This window comes from Nesoenas mayeri (genome assembly GCF_963082525.1).
Source record: "Nesoenas mayeri genome assembly, chromosome: 1".
NCBI classification, from domain to species: domain Eukaryota; kingdom Metazoa; phylum Chordata; class Aves; order Columbiformes; family Columbidae; genus Nesoenas; species Nesoenas mayeri.
In genome coordinates this window covers 63,279,098-63,302,104 of record NC_137541.1, presented here as the reverse complement: position 1 = coordinate 63,302,104, position 23,007 = coordinate 63,279,098, and the positions used below count along the sequence as shown (strand labels likewise).

General features: G+C 42.6%; 1 protein-coding gene across 1 annotated transcript in view; it reads left to right on the top strand.

The window, feature by feature from the left end:
• Positions 1-14,459, top strand: part of PAH (phenylalanine hydroxylase) — a gene marked incomplete at its 3' end in the record, with an annotated part of 41,027 nt that extends 26,568 nt beyond the window's left edge. Inside the window, exons 4-13 of the mRNA XM_080363761.1 lie at positions 581-669; positions 2,938-3,005; positions 5,820-6,016; positions 6,384-6,519; positions 7,814-7,883; positions 9,068-9,124; positions 10,137-10,232; positions 10,549-10,682; positions 13,678-13,793; positions 14,416-14,459. Coding sequence (XP_080219887.1) covers positions 581-669; positions 2,938-3,005; positions 5,820-6,016; positions 6,384-6,519; positions 7,814-7,883; positions 9,068-9,124; positions 10,137-10,232; positions 10,549-10,682; positions 13,678-13,793; positions 14,416-14,459 — 1,007 coding nt within the window. The remainder of the gene's footprint in view (positions 1-580; positions 670-2,937; positions 3,006-5,819; positions 6,017-6,383; positions 6,520-7,813; positions 7,884-9,067; positions 9,125-10,136; positions 10,233-10,548; positions 10,683-13,677; positions 13,794-14,415) is intronic.
• Between the last annotated feature and the right edge of the window lie 8,548 nt (positions 14,460-23,007).

The following is a 23,007-nucleotide window of genomic DNA, read 5'->3' as shown; positions in this document are numbered from 1 at the left end:
GAAAACCAGAACCAGAATGTTAATTAAATTAGTGCATTATTGTATAATGACTGCAGTAATACTATGCTAGTCTGAGGTATTAGGGTGCCATTTATCATTTCATTTCAGCTTCCTAGCTTAAGTGAGGCCACCAAGTAAGTCTTAGAAAGAGATTTTCAGAGGGTCAAATAATCCTGTATCCTTCTTGCTGTGGGGTTTTGTGCTGTTCCTTTGAAATGGCTCATTCTAGCAACTGTGAAAGGAAGGATACTCTGGAAAAAATTGCTACATTTTGGTAAGCCAAGACACCAGAATAATAAACAGAAAATCATAAATATTAAAAGCCAACTCTTCGCCAAGGGCTAGACATTCCTGATGCTCTGTGTTCTTCCAACAGTGCAAAACAGCCACAAATTCAAGACAATTTGCAGCGTTTGTTCTTGCCCCCTACCACAGGGAAAGGCCTTTGCTGCCCAAAGAATTTAGCCCCTTGCATATGTTTCTTTATATTTATGATGAAAAAATGGAAAAAACCAGGAGAAGGTTCCAAAACAAGTAATGAAGAAGAATAGCAGTCTCTATTTCTTTTTTTGTTTTGCAGTGCCATGGTTCCCAAGAAGTATTCAGGAGCTGGACAGATATGCTAATCAGATCCTAAGCTATGGAGCGGAATTGGATGCTGACCATCCTGTAAGAAACACAGTTTTTTATTTGTATGTTTGTTTTTGGTTTTGCTTTGTTTTGTTTGTTTGTTGGTTTGGCTTTTTGTTTTGTTGTTGTTGTTTTTTTAACATGTTTCTAGTTATTGGGACAGATGTTTCTTTTATTTACATATGCTTTGCTTTAAGACAACTTTAGTAGCCTGAGTCTCATGTGGTTTAGAACCAGAAAGGTACCATGTTTACAGGGTTAGAATCAGCCCAATCCCTAGTAAAATCAGACCAAAGGTTGCTTTAATTTAAGCAAACAACAAGAGACCTTAAAAGTCATAGTGATCATCAGAGCACAGAACCACCACAGGACACCTCTGGTTTTCCCAAGTGGCTCTGATATGATGACTTCAGACTCATTTTGTGAATCAGTAGCAACAAAAACTTTGGAAGCAGCATATCATAGACCAGAGATGTAATAGGAAGATTGGTTTTTTTCATCTCTGATCACATACACATGATTGAGCTTGGTGCCTTATTATGTGGTTTTTAAATCTGACATGATTCTTGTATGTTGAGACAGAACAAAAGAAAATGTCTCTGTTTTGAAAAGTTTGTGGTTATAATGGTAGAGTCAGAAAGTTCTGTTCATCGGGTTAGCTGATAAAAACAACTTGTTCAGTGGTTTTACAGCTCTTCCAGATACAAGAATAATTTCTGCCTCTATTCCCTCTCCAAGCAAACAACAACTTATTTTCATTTGTCAAAACACACTGAGTTCCATGCAGTGCAACAGAAATTGCTGCTATTAGTTTAATTGGGATAGGGTGATTATAAATAAATTACATGCAGCACAACAAAAATTGCTGCTATTAGTTTAATTGAGATGGGGTGATTAGTCATTCACTACCCATTGCTTAATTTGAGATGTGTTATGTATCATGTACAATGATTCATGATGTTCAGTGTGGTCACATATGAAAGACAGAATGAAAGGAGATACACTGAGTCAATGGCCCCCTTGTGTGTCATGTGGGAATAGACCAAGACTGTATTTGAAAAAGGAAAACAACAACAACAAAAGATACTAAAAGGAATTAAGCATCTCTGCTCCAGTTCCTAGAATTAGTTAGTGAGCAGGTTAAGCCTTAAAAAGGAAACCCAGCTGCTGGGGTAAATAGGTGTGACAGTACACAGAGTGTAGAAAAAGAGAAAATAAAGGAGCTCGTGGTTTTAGTAAAGTGATATGGGATTTAATTACAAATACCTCTATGCCAGGTTAATCTTGAAGAGCACACATTTTAGACCCTTGGCTGCCTCTTTTTGACCAACACTCTTAGATCTGCACTCTACTTCAGCTGTCTCCTGTACTTCATTGTGTTTCATGGCCCTTTGGTCCAGATGTGCCATGCACCACTAAAAGATACATTCGTGAGCAGCCACAGTGTCCAGTGGGTAGTTGTTTGTCCTGCAGAACTATGTCCTAGCTTGGAAGGACATTTCTCCACTTTAGGTGGTGAAGACACTCCTAGCCCTGAGGAACTCTCAGTCTAAATAGCGGGCACAGGAAATAGCAGGAAATAGCAGGAAAATGGCTATCCTAGACGAAGATTTAGATATTACATTCCTTATCACTGGTTTTATTGCTGATTAGCTGCAAAGGTCAAGCTCCAAACCACAAGGTCTATTAGAAGTTCTTGGTAGTAATTGAATCCCTTCAAATGATTGAATTTGTAGACCAAATAGAGCTTTTTGGCCAGCAAAGTACCTACTGTTCTTCTAACAGTTTGAAAATGCACACCTTTAAGCACAATTTATGCTGAAAATCCACCTAAAATGTCTGACTGAGTTGATCAGTGTGTTTCTAATGTGGTTTAACTCTGTTTTGCTAGACCAGCCTGGCCCTGCTAGGAACTGCAACAAGCTTCCTGAGAAACCAAAAGGACTTGGTTATCTGAGTGCCATTAATGAGGTGTATTGCTCCTGTGGGAGCACCTTGCTGACTCTATAAAGAAGCATGTTAGCCTTTTTTGTAGCACGTGGAAATAAGAAAATGAAAGAACTTGGGGGGGCGAAAGGTGCTGGGAGGCTGTGGCTGAATGACTGACTTGGTGGCCTTGCAGATGGGGAAGGAGCAGTTCCCTGTGCAAGCAGGGTGCACCTGAGCTGGGCAGGATGAAGGCAGCTTCCCCACTTGTCCTCCTGCACTTCTTGGACTGCACCAGCCATGCCCAAGGGTGCTCAGTGAGAGGAACACTGTTCACCACCTGCATTTACAGAGGAACTGACCATCGCTGTTTTTCTTTAGGGGTTCAAAGATCCTGTGTACCGGGCCCGGAGGAAGGAGTTTGCAGATATCGCCTACAACTACAGGCAGTGAGTGCTGAGAGTGTGGGCAGAAAGCAACCCCACATCTCTTGCCCTTTCCTAAAGCTCTCACGCTGCTGGCAATCCCTGGTTTTCCATAAGTATCCTTTTGCTGTTGTCTTTTCTCTGTCATGTGTTTAAATCTTCCTGTTCATGTATTTATCCCCAAATCACAGTAAAACAAAAGTAAATTGTTCCAGGCACATGTTCAGAAGATAACATCGCCTCCCTTCTTTCCTCACAATGCGCCTCTTCCCTGGCTTTGTTGTCTAATTGAGCAGTAGACTCTGTTGCTACTACAAAGACCTGAGTGTTGAATAAATCTGCTTCTGGTATTCTCTCCACTAAACCAGGGCTAAGGGAGAAGTGCCTGTCATTTACATTTACATTAAAGCAGGAGCTGTGTACACTATTAAAATAATTAATAACTTATGGTTCTGATGCTAATCCAGTTCCTGATACTCTAATTTTATCATGTCTGACCCAGCTGCAATCAGCAATTTGAGCTCTCATTTCCCAAGAAAAATAAATGGAGATGATAAACTCAGTTAGAAAGGGCTTGCTTGATTGCTTTCAGTGATCAGATCTGGAAGAGATAAAATTCTGTTCCCAGAGCCACTCACACATTTACATCAGTACTACTGGGCCTTATTCTTGCTGAGACTGCCAAAAATTGTGATTGTAAAGAATAAAGTAACATATGTTGTACATTTAGGGCTTCGCTTTGCACAGGACTGCAATGAAAAGATAGTCCCTGAGCCAAAGAGCTAATAATCTAATCACAAAATGAGAGACAAAATTTGACTGATTGATGGAAAGCAAAAAAAAAAAAGTCAGGAGGCCAGTTGATAGTTAAAAAATTTGGATGAAGCTTTGTGGCTATATGTGGGTGGACCTAGTGTCCATTTATAGGTATCCCACAGAAAATTTACCTTTCCTACATAATGAATAGCAAATTCTGATCTCTAGTTTTCAGGCTTTCATCAAATCCTATGTAGAAATAGAGAAAAAAAACATGTTAACCGCCTCCTCCTCCCAAGATTCAAACTGAAACCATCTTAGGAAGATGAAACCATTATATTCCAAGATGTAACTAATTGATATTTAGTCTTCTATCCAGATCCTCAGACACACTGGAAACAGGGCCTATACCAACCTGGACCTATGTCCCAAAAGCACCTTCTGTGTGAAGTTCTTGGACTTTCCAATAAGATCTTCCAGTAACAGGTTGTGAAAGCCTACATCTGGGCTTCTGGGGCTTGTGGAAAGAAAGCACATGCTTTTTGTGAATTTGAGTGTTGATTTGGGAAGGCCAAGATGGATGTGTGATGTCCTTGCCCCTGGGTGCTACACCTGGCAGACATGCCTTTCAGGGTCTACAGTGGGGAGGAGAGGTTGAAGGGGTGTCTCCAGCTGGGGGAACAGAGATGCAGAGACTACGCAGGAGGAAAGGGACAACCAAAGTTATCAGGCTTCATGGGAAGTATCTGAAATGGCAAATATGCTTAGCTTGTGAAGTCAGCTACAAAGGTGAGGTGGCTTTGTGGTTTTTTGTCTCGTACTGTTCTTCCTGCCTTGAATTTCATCCACTTCTGTGTCCCTTCTCTTGCACCTGTTTTGTCCTCTTGCCTCCTGCTGTTCGCTTCTCTATTCTGCCTTTGCTCTTTTGTCTTCTCTTCTGACATATTTATTGGTCATTTTTGTTGTATGCCTCATTTCCCTGACTTCTCTGTTTTTTTGCTTTTAGCTTGCCTCTTCCCTCTGCCTCTCTTTGCTTCTGGCCCTGTTGTTCCCTGAAATTTTTAATTGAAATTTGAAAGGTTTTTAAGCCATAGCTTCCCCCTGTAGCCCTTAAAAGTGGCTGAAGATTACTAGGAGTGCCCAACAATCCCCCAGTGCCAACAATCCCCCAGCAATCCTCATAATTCAACATGCTGTTTAAAGCTCCACAGATCAAGGAGGGCTGACACAGAGAGATAGAAAATTATGGTGCTCCAGAGTTGCTGCCCTGAGGCTCAAGGGAAAAATGAGGGGGTGGGAGATGGTGGGGTATCATCAAGAGTTTAACAATGGATCTCTGGGGCTTAGAAGGCTCCAGCATTATTCCAGCAGTGATGTTAACCCTATTAAGTTCCTTAAACCCCTTTGATTTTTCAAAGCTGCTGGATTCACCTATGGCCCTATCATTATTGCTAAGGAATTGACTATTCACAGGAGACCAAACTATATTGCTTGTGATTTTGTAATTCCTGCTAGCTTCAACATGAGCTAAAGACATGGAGGCTTGAGGGTGGGATTTGACTCAAAATTACTCTTTTTTTATTATTAAATAGCATCAAAGTGGCTTAAGTCTGCATGTGTTAAAGCATGAAGCACAGCTCAGAATTTCTCCGCATCTCCATGAAACAGGTTTCTGGAGCTGATCATTTCCCTGTTGTAACAAAACAATCGATGTTATGTGTATTAGAGCAAGAAATACAACAGCTGCTCCATATCTAGAAATGCAAATAAATTGAAACCATCAGCCAGCAAATATTTTTAGAATAACATCTTGATAACACAAATAAGCAATACATTATTTTTACCACATTAATAAAAGGAGTTGTCTAAAGGCCAGTATCTCAGCTGAGGTCAGTAGGGTACTTCCAAGCTTGTGCCTAAGGGCAAGTGAGGCTCCTTTTGCACCTGCTTGTCAGACAAAAGGCAAGTCTCCCTCTGCACCAGCAACTCCTGGCCAGCCAATGTAAAACTCCTGAGTATAATGCTGCTGGCATAGAACATTTTCTCTGTTGCTGCTATCGAGGGTATCTATTTTCTTTTCAGTGGCCAACCTATTCCTCGAGTCACCTACACAGAAGAAGAAAAGAAAACATGGGGCACTGTCTTCAGGGAGCTGAAGAGTCTCTATCCAACTCATGCTTGTTACGAGCACAACCACGTGTTCCCACTGCTGGAGAAGTACTGTGGCTACCAGGAGGATAACATTCCACAACTTGAGGATATTTCAAAATTTTTGCAAAGTAAGTTTGAAGCATATAAAAACTGAAATAAAATGAAAGGCCTCAACTGTCAGTGGGGGTGGTGCTTCCAGAGATGGAAAAGTAGTCCCTGCTTTATCACAGGCCTGTGGTGCTTGGGCACATCACTATATCTGTGTGTCCCAGCTCCCTCTCTAAAACTTCCAAGGGTATGATGGTAGAGATGCTCAGATACTGTGATGGTGGTACACACGGGTAGAACATTCCCTATTCTCTCACAACTAAGCTCTCTTTGGCATAGGGAGAGCAAAGAAAACAATTAACAAATGTCTTCCACTGTGAGGAATCTAGACAAAGAAAAATCAAGCATACTAGCTGCTTTTTAAGATTCCATTTTTTGTCCCTTCAGCCTGCACTGGATTTCGCCTGCGTCCTGTTGCAGGCTTGCTCTCCTCTCGGGACTTCTTGGCTGGGCTGGCATTCCGAGTATTTCACTCTACGCAGTATATTCGCCACGCGTCCAAACCCATGTACACACCAGAGCCGTAAGTACTTTGACACAGAAAGTGTGTAAAGTTGCAGCAGACTAACAGCAGGGTCAGCCCAACTGATAATAACCATGTGGGACTCTGGAGTGCTCCTGGGAACAGAGCTAATGGAGAGCGGCCAAGCAACTGCTCTCTTCTGAAAACATTTTCAGAAGATTTCTACTCTTTTTAACAAGCTGCATCCTCTTCTGCAAGTTCTTATGGGACTGATCAGACAGTTTTGCTACTGAAGACATGCTTGCGTGGTGGCTGGAAAGCAAGAGAGCAGTGTACAAAGGCTATTAACACCCAAACAGTGGTGTGAAATCTTGTGCAGGAATGACTCAACATGTTGCAAGCAAGTTTCTGGCAGCAAGACAGAGGAAACTCAGATCATTGTTTCCTTCTCTTTTTCAGTTTTATATTGTAATGTTTCTCTCTGTCCCTGTCCATTGTCCTTTTCCACTTGCTATTTTCAAAACAATTTTCTTCCTCTGCTTCATATTGTTGTAATTCTTTCTCCCCTCCCTTACTGTTTCTTTGCTTCCTAGTCCTTTCCACAGCCTCCTTTTCCCCTCCATTTTTCCATCCCTCATACTTCTGATTTTCCTCCTTGCTTCTCCTTACCCGCTTCTCATCATGCACAAAGCCAGGCTGAAATGTCTTCCATAGACTTGCCCTCCTGAGAGCATCTTATACCTCTCCCCTTTCCTTCTCACCAAACCACTTCTCTGTCTTTGAAAAATCTAAAAGCCCCTAGGTGAGTCCATCCTCAAACATGCCTGCCCAGCTGCCGGCTTCAACTTGCAATGAAGGAAGTCCTACTAGTGGAAGGGCAAGCTTCCACCTCTCAGTGGGAGACTGTAGACCTGAACAGGAACTGGAGTTGAGCTCTTGTGGTACATGTTGACACCATGGTGTCTTAGTATCTTGGACTTGATCTAAAGAGGTTTCTTGTCATTGTGACTGAAAAGTCCATTTTCCCTTCAGTTGGGTGATTTCTTTCTGAGCTTTATTGAGCTGGGTGGGCAGTTGAATGAATGGTTTTCTTCCATAAGGAAAAATGAATAATATATCATCTTTCCTCTGAGGGATGTATGATGATGAAAGCACTGAAAACCCTGGAGTGTGTGACCCTTTCCATCACAAGAATCATTTTAGAGCAAAATGTTTTCCTGTGAGTCCTGAACATTATTTGCTGATAGGAGCAAAGGCACTGCACTCCTGACTATGTTCTGACTCTAGGGCACTCATCTAGCATCGCTGAACTTTTCCTAAATTAAAGTTATTCAAATGTCATGTTTTCCTGCAGTGATATTTGCCACGAGCTGCTAGGACATGTGCCTCTTTTTGCTGATCCCAGTTTTGCTCAGTTTTCCCAGGTAAGTTACTCAGTGGTTATACTGTTTTTTATAATTGATCACACAAGAGACTAGTTAATTCAGAGGATGAACCAAGAGCTATAAGAAGTGGTGTGGATTCACCTTTAAGCATATTAAGATTGGTTGAGGCTGATTTATTTATTGCTTGAAATCTTGACACAAATCACTCAGGTGAACTTATACACCCAAACACGAAACATCTGTCTTGTGTGAGGTGTTTTTTTACAGGCAAACTTTTTACAAAGCTAAAGAAGTGAAGGAGTAAACTTTTATTTGTATCTTACCAGAAAACATGAAAAGACAGAAAGAGAGAAAGTCAGAAAGAATCAGAAGGGCAGACAGACACAGAAGGAGAGAGAAGAAGGAAAAAAGTACAGAGGGAAAGAAGGCAAAATGAGCTATGTAACATCCAGCTCACAAGACAAAAGGCAACTTCATGTAGTTATTAAGCACTCAATATTGCACTCAGGCTCTGTCCTTTCCCAGAATGGAGGATTTCCTTTAAGATAAGCCCTACTGCATCTTGGCATATTAGGATTTGTCATGGTGATGGCTGCTCCCATGTTCTTGGTGAGTGTGTGAGGTGCTCTGATTTTTGCATTTTGTAGTCCTCACTGGAACAAACTGAGAAAGGTGTCTGGTTATATACAGTCTCGGGTGGCTGTCTTCTGAATCCAGCTGTTGCAAGCCTCCCAGAAAAGTCTCCATTAGCTGCCAAGAATGAACAAGCTCTTTCAAATCATGCACTGTCCTTCAGAAAGAATAACTCATTCAAGGCTCCAGGAAAACTCCTGCAATCAGGGCCTGTTCAAACAAAGAGAAATATTTCAGGTGTGTAGGTGTGATTGATTTACTTCCTTTTGACTGTATCATTCTCTTGGGTGTGCATTGTAGACTTGATCAAAAGCCTGTCAAAGCAAAAAGAGAATTTTATTTGACCTCAGTGGGCTTTGTACCAGACACAAAGGATCATGCCTTGTAAATGACATTTGGACAGGACCTTTTGTTCATTTCTGGAGAGATTTCTGGTTTAAAATTGATGTTGCATGATAGGAACATGTCTTGTAAACATTTGTGTGTGGTAGTAAGCAATGGTAACATTTAAAATGTGAGAAATTACATAAGATGAGACAGGAAGAATGTTTGCAATAAACAGCTTGAAGAATAATGGTTTATTGTTACAGGAAATTGGACTGGCATCTCTGGGAGCTCCAGATGATTTCATCGAGAAACTTGCTACGGTAATTTAATAAATGAGAGCTCAGTTTTCCAAAGCACCCTGCGTTGTCTTAATTCTTCTGCCACTGAAAGCACTGATAGAACTCCCATAGAGTTGAATGGGAATGGAGTGAAGTCCATGATTGGAAAACCCCACCCTGAAACAGTTGCATTAAAGGAAAATAACTTTGGCACCCCTTATTCAAAGTGACAGTTGTGATTAAACACAGAAGCCTAGACAATATTTCCTCCAGCACAAACATATTGGGCAAGAAGATATTATGTGTTACTACATCCCCACAGGAAATCTCAGGAGGCAGCTTTGGTAGCAGTCCTACCTGTGAATGTCCCTTCTTTTCCACTTTCCCAGGCAGATGATGCACTCTGCAGTCAGTGTGGCTACCCTCAATCCTACTCTGAGACTACTGAGACCCAGAGTCGCAAGCTTCAACTAAAAAGAGGGATTTGTCTATGAGATCAGCATCCTCAGTGCCTGGGCAAACCATTGCACCATCTGTACTGTTTCTGACAGATGAGGTAGTTCTTCTGAGCCAGAGCAGGTTTCCCTTCAAAATGACAGACCAGGATATCATACTAAGCCACAGATCATCTTCCTTTAATATTGCACTAATAGCTTATTCCCTCTCTTGCTGCTGCAGCTGGACAACCTCTGTATGAAACAGGATACAAACTTCTGTCAGCTAAGGTTCTGACTTCAACTGGGCTGGCCAGACAAAATGAAATTTTCTTGCTATAGTTTCATTGTTTCTGCTCTGCTGACAAATGTAAGCACAGTAAAATACAACTGTGTTTGTCAGGGAACTGAACTGATTCACAGGCACACTAAGTCTAGCACTGTGCCCCTTCCAGGAGAATTTCAGTCTGTGGGGATATTTTTTGTATTTATACAGTTGATATTTGACACATGGCAACATTTTAAATAGAAATGAAAACTGCAAATATATTCAAATCAATGATGTGCGCCTGCTCTTTATGATGCATTAATTGTATGCTTCTGTATAATTTTCTTGCTAGGTTTATTGGTTTACAGTGGAGTTTGGACTATGTAAGGAAGGCGATTCACTCAAGGCATATGGTGCAGGACTGCTGTCTTCATTTGGGGAACTGCAGGTATGTTCTATAAAACAGCATTTCAAAGAAGTTTATGGTCGCTCAAATTTCTGAATGACTTCAGACTCTTATTTTGCTTCATATTTTGTGCATAGAAGTAGTATGAAATGTCACACTTCATGGAAGAGCTCTAGTGAATGTGTCAGTGTACACAGGGGACTCATACCTGCTTCTTTCCTAGTAGGTGACATTATCATTGTATTCCACAGGAACAGCTCTTTCCTGTCTGAAATTGGGTGGCATTGAGAGCTCTTTCTTTCACAGCAAATTCAAGCACTTTCTAACTGACATAAATTTTTTACCCTTTTGCTCATAGTATTGTTTATCAAGTAAGCCTGAGATTCAGCCTCTTGTCCTGGAGAAGACTTCTGTGCAGAAGTACCCTGTTACTGAGTTCCAGCCTGTCTACTACGTTGCTGAAAGTTTTAAAGATGCAAAAGAAAAGCTAAGGTAATCCAGTCATTCCACAGAAAAAACAGTTTGTTGTCCATTGACAATACACTGGATCCCATCGCTGTAATGGGTCTTGGATTGACAGTAATATTTTCGGAGACACTACAAAAAAATGTGCATTGGTTAAAGAGACTGAGTAGTTGTTGCACTCAAAATGTTGTTAAGGACAATGAAGGGAAGATACCTTATACATGAAGTCAAGAGTTTTTTGTTAGAGTTTCATCTGTATAACCAAAATGCAGCAAAAAATTATTAGTCCAGTTGCAATGATACTAACACTTAGGGTCAAAGCTAGCTAATTAATGCAAAACAAGTCTCTTTAACAATGCTATAGTTAAAAGTTCTAATATAAAAAATCTCCTAGTATCTATTCCTTTTCCTCTGAAGTTATGCTCACCCTAACACTTTCTTTTGAGTCTTAAGCCAACAGTTTCTGTCTGACAGTGTGGGGTAGAGTTGTCAAGTGATCAGAAGTTTGAGGTCTTCAGAGCAGGGCTGTGATGTTAATGAATGGGGTTTCTTCCTCTCTTTTTTGAGGAGGCAGGTGGTGTTGATGCTTTCTTTCTTCCTCCTCAGCCCAAGATTTCCTCGGGGCCATTTTTATGTTTTCTAACATGCTTTACATCTTGCTCTTTCTCTACATCGATCTGCAAATCTGTGTTGCTTCTCACTTCACAATTTGTGTAAAATATTTGTCCCTTTTGTTTCCTCTAAAACTGGTCGTGGTTGTTGTTGGTTTTGTTTTGTTTTCCCTCTCAGCTCCTAAGTTTGCTTTACTATAAATAACTGTCCAGTGGGGAGTTGTTGATAGCCTGGGGACCCCCAGCTTCATCCTGTGCTCACACCTTCAAGGCCTCTTGTATCAGCCCATGCTGATGCTTTGTTATGCTACATCATTGTGGGTTGGAATACATGATCTCCAGAGATCCCTTCCAACCACAACCATTCTATGATTCTGTGATTACTTTAGGGTCAGATTTAGTTTATTAATACTATGTGCAGTGTAACTACTTGCTATTCTTGCCTATATAAAAACTATTAACAACAGGCATAATAGCACACAATTAATCAGAATTAAGCAAAACTGAAACAAATTAGGTAATAGCCACATGGTCATTAGACAATTGCTATTACAACTAAACAAAACTCCAAGCAATCCTAATAATCCCAATCCTGAGGCTTGTGTGGTTAGCTTAATAGAGAGCCTCCAGCTTGTTACCAGCAGTGTGTTTACAAGACTACAGGGCTACACAGTAAATCTTTCAGTCATCTGTGACTGAAATACAGACTCAGGTCCAGTTCAACAAGACTTTGAAATAACAGTCCAGGTTCAGTTCTGGTTTTTGAAACAGGAATGGCTCAGACTGTGTTGTTCAGCTTGGGTTCCACCTCACAACAATATTTCTGTTTCTCTTTAGAAAAGCACCACTATGTTTCTGGATATTAGTCAAGCCACTAGGGGTTAGCTTTGGTACACACTTAACAAATATTTCACTTGGAGATGCCATACAGGGACTTGCCCCAGACCTGCAATCTCTTCTCTCTCCTTCTCTCCCATTCACAGATAAACACATAAAGAGATCCAGGATATTCTGCTGCCCCCACATTCCCCAATTCCAAAGTCTTCCTAGCTACCCACCCTGTTGCTTCTTCAGTTGTCATAAGCCTATAGCTTCTCCTTTTGCGATTTTCTCTGGGGTAATACCTGAGAAAGGTGGCCTTCTTTTCTGTGTTGTGCTATTAATAGCCTACACATGGTTCCTTTCTTCTCTGTATATTCTAGCAAATTCTTTGAGAAAACAGAAGATGCTGCCTATAAAAACAATCTTGGAACTTCTTTAATTGTTTCAATGACCAAACTGGAAAACTGATTAAATTGAATTAGTGTTTGGGGGTTAATCCAGTGCCTGTGTTTGTGGCATGCACCTGGCCATGTGTGTTTGTGTGCAATGGAAAACATCCCTGAAAAATTATACTGACGCTGACCTAAAATATTTTTCATCTTAAGGCATTCATCTTCTGATTAGGATCTTACCTTCAGCTGAGATTTGGAAAGATTGTCTTCTAATGTGCATCTCTCCCCTTAGAAAAACTGGGCTGATACCACTAAACAATTTTCCATCCTAGCTAACCTTTTTTTTTCCCCACTGTCACACCTTGTGTCCTGCTCACACTGCAGTGTGAGACAATGGCCTTAGCTGATACTAATTAGGAATAAACTGAAAGAGAAATGTGGAGGTGGCATCCAGTGTACTCCATTGTTCTGGGTATATGGGATTTGCCATACTGAGTCACAATCAGGGGCTCTATAATCAACTTCTGCGTGATTTCCTTCCTCTTTCAGCAATAACTTCAGTAATCCAAAACAGATATATAAACCAGTATCCTGCTGGGGTCTACAAGGAGCCTGGAACAATAGCTCTGACCATGTCATCCCATTCAGAGTCTGCCATGGAATTAACTATTTTGCAGAAAGGAAGGCTTCAGATAAGGGTTGGCAAGAATACTGCTTTACTCCATTGACCATCTCCTATCTTTGCAATGGCCTGAAAGCCACTACCAACCATGCCAGATGTTAGCATTCTGCTTGTTCCTTAATATGTCCGGGTGGCATAGGTACTTGACCTTACTTTCCCAGAAATTGCAGACTTGGATTGGGATTCTTATATTTTGCATTACTGAAAGGAAAATGGGGTTTTCAAGTTCAAATCCAAATAGCTGCATAGTTGGCCTATACCAGGAGCAGTGTCGCCATGCCAATTACATAATTAATCCTGTTTGGAAAAAAAAAAAGTTGTAGTAAGGGCAAATTCAGATTCAAGAGTGTTACAGAATGCTGTAGATCTCAGATCACTCAGCAGAAATTTAATTTATTTCCTCTCACAGATTTTCTTATTCTCCTCATCAAATTCATATACCAATAAAAGAGTGACTTACCGCAAAAATAAGCTTTTCAAGTTTGTTTATGTTTTTGTGGTTTTTTTTGCCTCAGGAAATTTGCTCAAACGATCCCTCGGCCTTTCTCTGTTCGGTACAATCCCTACACCCAAAGGATTGAAGTCTTGGACAATGCAAAGCAGCTGAAGAACTTAGCTGACACTATCAATAGTAAGGAACTACAGATTTGTTACCTTGAATTCCTCAAAACTTGGATCAGAAATAGCAACCACAAAGCAGATTTCATCTGGTTGCATTTAATGTTCTCAGCCTGACCAAGTTCAAGCCATACACATCTCTTTTCTGTTGGAAAAATTGCTTCCTGATTCTAGCCAAGATTCAAAATAGTTTTTCCACTTGACTGGAGTTGGTTACGTCTGAAATATCCAGTAAGAATGCTTTAGTGGAGATGCTAGGAAAGGCCAGAGGGCCTTATGATGGATCCTGAAGTGTGCTTTACCTGTTCTCAATAAGGAGGAAAAAGAAAAGCTTGGCTTTAATCATATTTCATTTTGCCATTCTAGCCTTTTACCTAATTCATTTACCCCTTAACATCATCTAGCCTGCTAAAAGCCAGCACCCCTGATCCTGTGAGCCATCATTGTATGGCTGATGGAGGCAAAGGGCTGACTCTGCAGACCTTACTCCACTAAGACCCTAATAAACGTGTCCAATCCAGCATTTATTTTTTCACCTTGTTCTTTCAGAGAATGGATATAAAGGGTGAATACATACAAGAGTGTTAGAAATGGGCCAGCTTTAGGATTAACTGCTCTGATTATTTTCTTTTCAGGTGAGATGGGGATCCTTTGCAATGCCCTCCAGAAGATAAAGTGAAGATTTGCTATAACTTGCTAATTGCTGGCTACTGACTAGAAGCTGCCATGTGCTAATGCCAGTCTTCATCTAGTTTCAATCTATTATATTCCTGTGTACTGCATGGATGCTTATGTTATGTATCTTAATTACTATAGATTAGCAGAGAAAGAGACACCTGCACACTACCCTTGAACCTTCTGGCCTTCAGACACTAATCCAATTTTTATCACTAATGCATAAAAATGACCTTAATACTGGGAATCTGGGGAAAGCCTCCATGTCTCTTATGCCAAAGGTTAACAGAATAAGATCTCCACCCTGCAGAGCTATAGTCTGCTGCAGCTGTGAAGTTGCATTACCACCCTGGGGCCAGGGATGGGATAGTAATGACTAACAGACTAATCCACCTTGATTTTTTTTTCACAGTCATTCTCCCTTCAGTTCCTCACCTTTGTGCAAGGTTCCCATGGACTCCCAAATTCTACACCTATCAGGGGGTATACATATACCGTTTGGCCCTCTGTAGCTCTACTTCTGCACACAAGCACTTCTATCCTGATTTTTTTTTTTCCTAAAAATAAGATATTGCCATTGATCCAAAGCACAGATGCCAACAGAAGAGACTGCAAGTAAGCTGCAGCCTCACTAACAAAGATTTATCACCATGAATAAACACACTGTACTTGCACAAGCACCGATCCTGAAAGGGTCTTTGCAGCTCAAGAACATTGTATGCTGAGGTGTGACATTAGTTTGCAGAGCAGAGTTCCTAAGCAAGGCACTGACGCTGCCTATCCAGAGCATGGAGTCTGTGCCTCAATACAGCACCCATAAAAAAAACCCTTCAGAGGAGAGTTACTTAAAGGCAAGGCTGTGTGGCTTTTTGTGGTTGAATGTGAGGTCAGTTTGTCAATACCTCATGCAAGCAAGAAACCATGCAGATGTTTTAACATAAAATCAAGGCCTTATTATTAATAGTCCAGTCTCAGGGCTGTGCTGGCTGTAATATTGTGTAACATCATGGATTCAGAGCTGATTCAGGACCAGCTAGCTTACAGAAGGGGGACACTTCTCTTAATATATATAATCAGCTACTCACTGTGGAAGGCTGATGTGTGAAGTCTACTTTGTGTTGTGTCTGTCCTCTGAGAGTGTTTTATTCAGAACTTCTACAAGCTGTCTTCTGACTTTCCGGACTCACAATCCAAGAGGTGGATACCAACAACTTGGACATGAAGAAGTGGTTCTTACAATGCATCTGAAGGTCTCAGAGCCTTCCAACTCCTAACTCATTGTATCTGTGGCCAGAGTCCCCACCAAAGCTATGGAAGACCTGGGTTAGCTGTGTCCCAGTCTGAGTGCATTTGAACCTAAACCTGACATCTTTCAAGACAGGTCCTAAGTCATAATACTTTTTGGAGTCTCCTTCCTTCTCCCACTTGAGCTTTACTCTCCCTTTTTCAGTTAAAGCAGTTTTATTCTTTCTGGAGTACAACTTGACCGAGGCAGCAAATGGAAGCAAGGATGAATCCAGCTTAACTCAATGGCTGAGTCATGGAGACAGAAGAGCTTGTCTGTTCAAAAAGCTATTTTGGTATTTTATCCAATAACTTTCATTGAAAGCAGCTAAATGCTCTCTTGGACTAGTCCACCTAGTAATAGGACATAATGCCTCCCTGTAGCTCTTTAGTTGAAGGAGGAAGGAGATCAGCACTGCTACATTGGAACAGAACGGAGCATAGCAAAGCATAACAGCATTTGAAACAATTCTGTGTCATGATACTAACATGATTCAGGAGTCATGTTCCTGTTAGGAGATCCAAACATGGAGAGGGATTTGAATGTCCACAGGTCTTGTACCTACTATTGTATAACTCTTGCATTTATAGTTTGAAAATCAATGAAGCTTTAATGTAAGCATCATCCTTTAGGAAGACAGAAAGTACATCTGTTTCCATTATATTTATGGTGGGTAATAACATTAATCTAAGCATACCAGCTGGAACCCTTTTCAATAGACATATACTTATGCAAAATGGTATCATTTTGGTGCTTTGAAGTAAGCTTTTTTATCTCTCTATCCTTTTTCTTTTTCTTTTTTTTTTCTTTCTCATGACAATGTCTGTGTAGATCTTTCAGTCCTGCTTGGCACGTATTTTCAGTGTGAAAGGAGCCCATATTTTTCTCTCTTAATATAATAGGACCCATAAGGCAACTGTGTATCACAAAGAGACAATTTCATCTCAAGGGTGAAGTCTTTCAGACTAATCCTCAGACAGCTTTCCAAGCTCCTCTGCTTATGCTTGTTGTTATGAGTGACAGCAGCAGCAAATCTATAGTGATATTGAGAACCCAGGATTCATGGTTGTCTTTTTTGTGCAAGTGGAATGGTTAAAGAGTATTGATGCCACATATCCAATTCTGTGTCCCTTAATGCAGGTTTAAATGAGCAATAACTCTAGCCAAAGCAGCTTAACACAGCTGTTCAGCAAGACTGAGAGAAGAGGAAAAGTTTAAATGCTCGGTATTTTAAAACCAGAGGAAGTATACTGAAAGCAGATTTTCTTGCAGAACAAATTAGCCTGTGCACATGTGCTTTAATAAGTTGCATTTTAAATAGTGCTTCTTAATGGGTGACTTCTTATTTCCATGCTAAAAAAATATAAGTAGTGTAGCAAACTGGCCAGTTATCTGGCCAGTGTAATTTCTCTTTGCAAGGTAATCACACAGGTCTATCAGTATTAAATACCCAGGTAGGTGGCATGCCCATTTGAGATGGGTTCCAGCTCAAAAAAGGCTGTCTTGCACTGGTTGAGTATCACTCATCCAGACAAGATCATGAAAATTAGATATATATAAAAAAATTATTGATTTATGTGATTACCTAGTAATATACAGCAAAGCCTTGATTGCTATACCTTTGCATACTCTGGACATTTTTGTATGCTACTCTGACTAACTTATCCCAAGCTACTCTTTTACATAACCTTCATCTCTTCTGTCCCACTATGATCACGTTTCTTGATGTCCTCATCTCCAGGCCTGTTTTAGGTGATCAAAGAAGAACACTCATGAGGCCCTCTTCCTTTGCAGTGACCTTGGCCAAAGTCAGTGATGGTGATGGAGCAGGGAGTTGTCAGCACAGCTTATACAGAAAAGTGGTATCCTCTGAATTTCCTAAGATACCTAGATACAGTGGCAGCCTTGGAGTAAGGATGCATTATTCCCCAAAGGATGCAGAAATTGTTCAAAGAGGGATTAAGCACAAAAGGACTCAACAAGAGTGCATTATTTTAAAGCTTGTCTCTTCACTGCTTCAAACAAGTCTGGCGGCTGGCAGAGAAGACTTTTTCATATTCAAATGTAACCATATAAACTAACCTAAATAAACAGAAATATTAATGCTGCATCCATCTCAAATGAATAGCACTGTGCTCATACAGAGTGGAGATATTTGCATGGGAAGAGATAAAAAATGGGCAGGTTGTTTGTACCAACCAGCCATGGCCTTTTAAAACACCCATCTCAGGGGCTGCATGAGAGGGGGTGAGTCTACTCTTGGGGTGGGAGATCCCCACCTTATGCAGGGAGAATTTGCCTGTCCCATGAGAAAGGATGACACACTGTGCTCCAGCCCTTGCATAGCCCTTTAAACTGTAGCACCCAGACTCAAATCTCTCCTCCTGCACTCCTAGAGGTCACTAGAAGTGCTGAAAGCAGGACTTTGGATGTCTCAGCAGAGTTGACTTACACCATGACAGCATGAGTAAGACCTTCCTGGGCCTGCCCCAAACATGGATTCAAGGTAGTATTAGAGTGTCCACTGGCTTGGAATGGGCCTGTCACCACCTGGAAAAACAAGGCTCTCTGCGCTGGTTTTGCAGTGGGCTACAAAGTTGTGCTGTAAGCTCTGTCTGTATTGCTTCAACTGTTACTTTGACTGATGAGTCCAGTTTGGCTCTATAGAGAAGCCTCAATTTGTACACAGAACCATGATTAGTGCTGTACAGCAGATAGAGATGGGACTCTGACACTAGGGCATAAAGACAGCCATAGGACCCTGGTGACCTGGTCTGCCAGTATTTACGACCAGTGCCTTAAACAAGCAACTTGAGCTCTAGGGCTTTCATCTGCACATCCACACATAGCTGGAGTAGGAGACCTTATGACATACAAGGATGCTGTGAAGTTATACAGGGAGAAAATCAGAAGGGACAAAGCCCAACTGGAGCTGAGCCTGGCTACTGCTGTAAAAGGAAACAAAAAAAAATGCTTATATGAATATATAAGCAACAAAAGAAAAGCTAAGGAGAATCTTCACCCTCTGGTGAATGTGGCGGGGGAACATAGTGAAAGAGGACAAGAGAGAAGCTGAGGTAATAAATTATGTCTTTGCCTTCGTCTATAATAGTAAGACGAGTTGTGCTCCAGGTACTCAGCCTCCTGAGTTGGAAGACAGGGACAGGGAGCAAAATGAAACCCCGATAATCCAAGGGGAAATGGTTGGCAACCCAATACACCACTTAGACACACACAAGTCTATGGAGCCATATGGATCCACCCAATGCTACTGAGAGAGCTGGCAGAGGTGCTCATCAAGCCACTTTTCAACCAAGCGATCAGGCCCTGTCAGCATGGGTTTATGAAAGACAAGTCCTGCTTGACCAGGCTGATCTCCTTCTATGACAAGGTGACACACTTAGTGGATGAGGAAAAGGCTGTGGATGTTGTGTACTTGGACTTCAATAAAGCCTTTGACACTGTTTCCCACAGCATTCTCCTGGAAAGGCTGGCAGCTCATGGCATGGACTGGCATACTCTTCCCTGGGTAAAGAACTGCCTGGATGCTGGGCCCAAATTATTGTGGTGAATGGAGTCAATTCCACTTGGTGGCTGGTCACAAGTGGTGATCCCCCAGGGCTCAGTATTTGAGTCAGTTCTGTTTAATGTATTTATCAACAATCTGGACGAGGGAATTGAGTGCACCCTCAGTAAGTTTGCAGATGACACCAAGTTGGGTGGGAGTGTTGATGTGCTGAAGGGTATGAAGGCTCTACAGAGGGATCTGGACCATCTGGATCAATGGGCTGAGGCCAATTGTATGAGGTTCAACAAGACCAAGTTTCAGGTCCTGCACTTGGTCACAATAACCCCAGGCAATGCTACAGGATTGGAGAGCAGTGTCTGAAAATCTGCTTGGTGGAAAAGGATCTGGATGTCTTGATCAACATGAATCTAGTGGAGTGCCTCAAGGGTCAGTACTGGGGCTGGCATTATTCAACATATTCATCAAAGTTTTGAACGAGGGAATAGGAAGGCTGTGCTGCTGTCCAGAAAGACCTGGACAGGCTGGAGAATTGGGCAAGGAAAAAAATTAATGAAATATAACAAGGGCAAGTGTAGAGTCTTACATCTGGGTAGGAACAACTCCAGGTTCCAGTATAAATTGGGGAATGACTTATTAGCGAGCAGCATAGGGGAAAGGGACCTGTGGATCCTGGTGGACAGCAGGATGACCATGAGCCAGCACTGTGCCCTTGTGGCCAAGAAGGCAAATGGCATCCTGGGGTGTATTAGAAGGGGGGTGGTTAGTAGGTCAAGAGAGGTTCTCCTTCCCCTCTACTCTGCCCTGGTGAGACCACACCTGGAATATTGTGTCCAGTTCTGGGCTACTCAGTTCAGGACAGGGAACTGCTGGAGAGAGTCCAGTGCAGAGCAACAAAGATGATTAAGGGAGTGTAGCATCTCCCTTATGAGAAAAGGCTGAGGGAGCTGGGTCTCTTTAGCTTGGAGGAGACTGAGGGATGACCTTATTAATGTTTACAAATATATAAAGGGTGAGTGTCACAAGGATGGAGCCAGGTTCTTCTCACTGACAAACAATGGTAGGACAAGGGGTAATGGGTTCAGACTGGAACACAAGAGGTTCCACTGAAATTTGAGAAGAAGCTTCTTCACAGTGAGGGTGCCAGAGCACTGGAACAGGCTGCCCAGGGAGGTTGTGGAGTCTCCTACTCTGGAGACATTCAAAACCCGCCTGGACACATTCCTGTGTAGCTTCATCTAAGTGTTCCTGCTCCAGCAGGGAGATTGGACTAGATGATCTTTTGAGGTCCCTTCCAATGCCTAAAATTCTGTGAATCTTTGGACATGAGCCAGCCATGTGCCCAGATGGCCAAAAAGGCCAACAGCATCCTGTCTTGTATCAGGAATAGTGTGGCCAGCAGGACAAGGGAAGTGATTGTCCCCCTGTACTCAGTGCAGGTGAAGCCACACCTCAAATGCTGTGTCGAGCTTTGAGTCCTTAACTACAAGAAAGACATTGAGGTGCTGGAGTGAGTTGAAAGAAGGGCAATGAAGATGGTGAGGAGTCTAGAGAACACACCTTATGAGAGGCTGCCGAGGGAACTGGGGCTGTTTAGCCTGGAGAAGAGGAGGCTGAGGGGAGACCTTATTGCTCTTTACAACTACCTGAAAGGAGGCTATAGCATGGAGGATGTTGGTCTGTTCTCCCAGGTAACAAGAGAAAGGACAAGAGGAAAAGGCCTCAGGTTGTGCCGGCGATAGTTCAGATTGGATATTAGGAAAAATTTCTTCACAGAAAGGGTTGTGGGGCATTGGAACAGACTGCCCAGGGAAATGACTGAGTTACCACTCCTGAAGGTGTTTAAAAGAAGTATAGATGAGGTTCTTAGTGACATGGTTTAGTACTAGAGTTAGGTTATGACTGAACTCTGAGAGTCTTTTCCAACTAAATTTATTCTATGATTCCATGATTGTTGTTTGTGCCATGCTTGTGGCCTAAATAGAATAGTAGAATGTAATGTTTTGGTTGGAAAACACCTTTTAGATCATCGAGTCCAATCATTAATCTAGTCCCTTCAAGGATATGGAGATGCATGCCCCCACTCTTCATGGGAAAGGTCCAGTATGGACTCAGGCAGGCTCAGCTCAGCTTGCTCTCCACTCCACTTGCCACCAGTGCTGGGGGAATGTGGGAGTGTAAGGAGCCTTTCCCTCCGGTTAAAGCCCACTTCTTCTCCTCTGTCCCATTCACTTTGCAGCTGCAATTCACCCACCTCTGCAGTGCCACCTTGCCCTCCCGTTTCCCCCAGAAGATGAAACGGACCAGAGGCAGGGGCCCCAGGGCAGCCCGTGGAGCGAAGGGTACCGCAGCCCAGAGCCAGGCCGGGTTCAGCACCGCGGACAGCAGCCTGCCCTGCCCTGCCCCGGTCCTGGCCCGGGTTGGGTACAGCCTGTGGAGGCCTCTCCCAGGGCTGGCACTTACCAAGCTGTGCAAATCCCGCAGTGCCCACGGTCTGGATGGGATGTTGTTCCTCAGGACACTGAGACCTGCTGCCTGGTCATAGTGCTTCAAAACTCACCGTGAATTTTGTGTCTCAGCCGGGTAATAGATGGGGAAATCAAGACCTTCCCAGTGCTTTGTCTTGAGCCAAGGGCAAACACTGCACTATTATGGTCTCTGGAAAACATGATTTGGTTGCATTGTCTTATCTTCCTTGGCCAGGGAGGAGGTAAGAGCAACACAGCACTGGGGTGTATGACCCAGACAGGATCAGCTAAGGGGCACATTAGTAATGTCTCCATCTGCAAAGGGAGGACAGAGAGGTGGTCTTCTCTGTAGGCCAGCAAGATGACTTTCACAGAGGTTCCAGTACGCTATAACTTGGGGTATGACCATTGTTCAAACCCAGAAACACGTTTGTGGATGTCAAGAGATACCATGCCCTGACAGAGGTAGAGCTGAACCCTTCCTGAGCTTGTCCTGCCAGCTGTGAGAAAGATGTAACCCTGGTCTTTTTGAGAGTCTACTTCACTGGAGATAGAACTTGTTTCTGTCATAATTTTAACAGAGAAACTTAGCCTGGAGGCAGTAGTCAGCTCCTGTAGGGCTAGGGTAGAACAGGTCAGATCCCATGGGTAGGAAAAGCTCAGAAGAAGGCAATGAACTTCGTCACTGGCTCGGGTCTCTCTGGCACTCCCAAAATTGTGCCTGTGCAGAGGGGACACCATTTGGATTGGTCTAGGGTTTGGGGGAAGAGCCTCTTTGGTTCCTCAGGGCCATGGTCAATGCAGAGAGGGGCCCAGTGAGGTAAGAGAGAGTGGGGAAGAGGAAGGGCAATATCATACATTGTGCAGGGCAGTCCAGACTGGGAGATGTAAATGGGGCTCACTTTAATTGCCTCTCCACAAAGGAGCCCATCTTCAGGGTTGAACAGCTTGCAGACACCTTCAAACAGAGCGGAAGGGTCATGCTTTGAAGTTACCCAGAGGAGGAGGGTTCTCTTGGGCTTTTGCGCATATCCTACGCAGGCGGTTTCCCTTGATGTGTCTGGCATGGCCAGCATAAATGTCCCTACACCTATCACAGTAACAACCAACTTACTTTGCTGCTGTCTGGTGGTGCTGATCTCACCACGCACATATACAGACTGCACCTCCAGTCTCACCACATCCCCTGGCCATTTCTCTGGGAGAAACACTCACATCCTCAGGCAGTTCCCACTCAACATCTGGCAATTGCAATCCACTCCTCTGTCTCCCA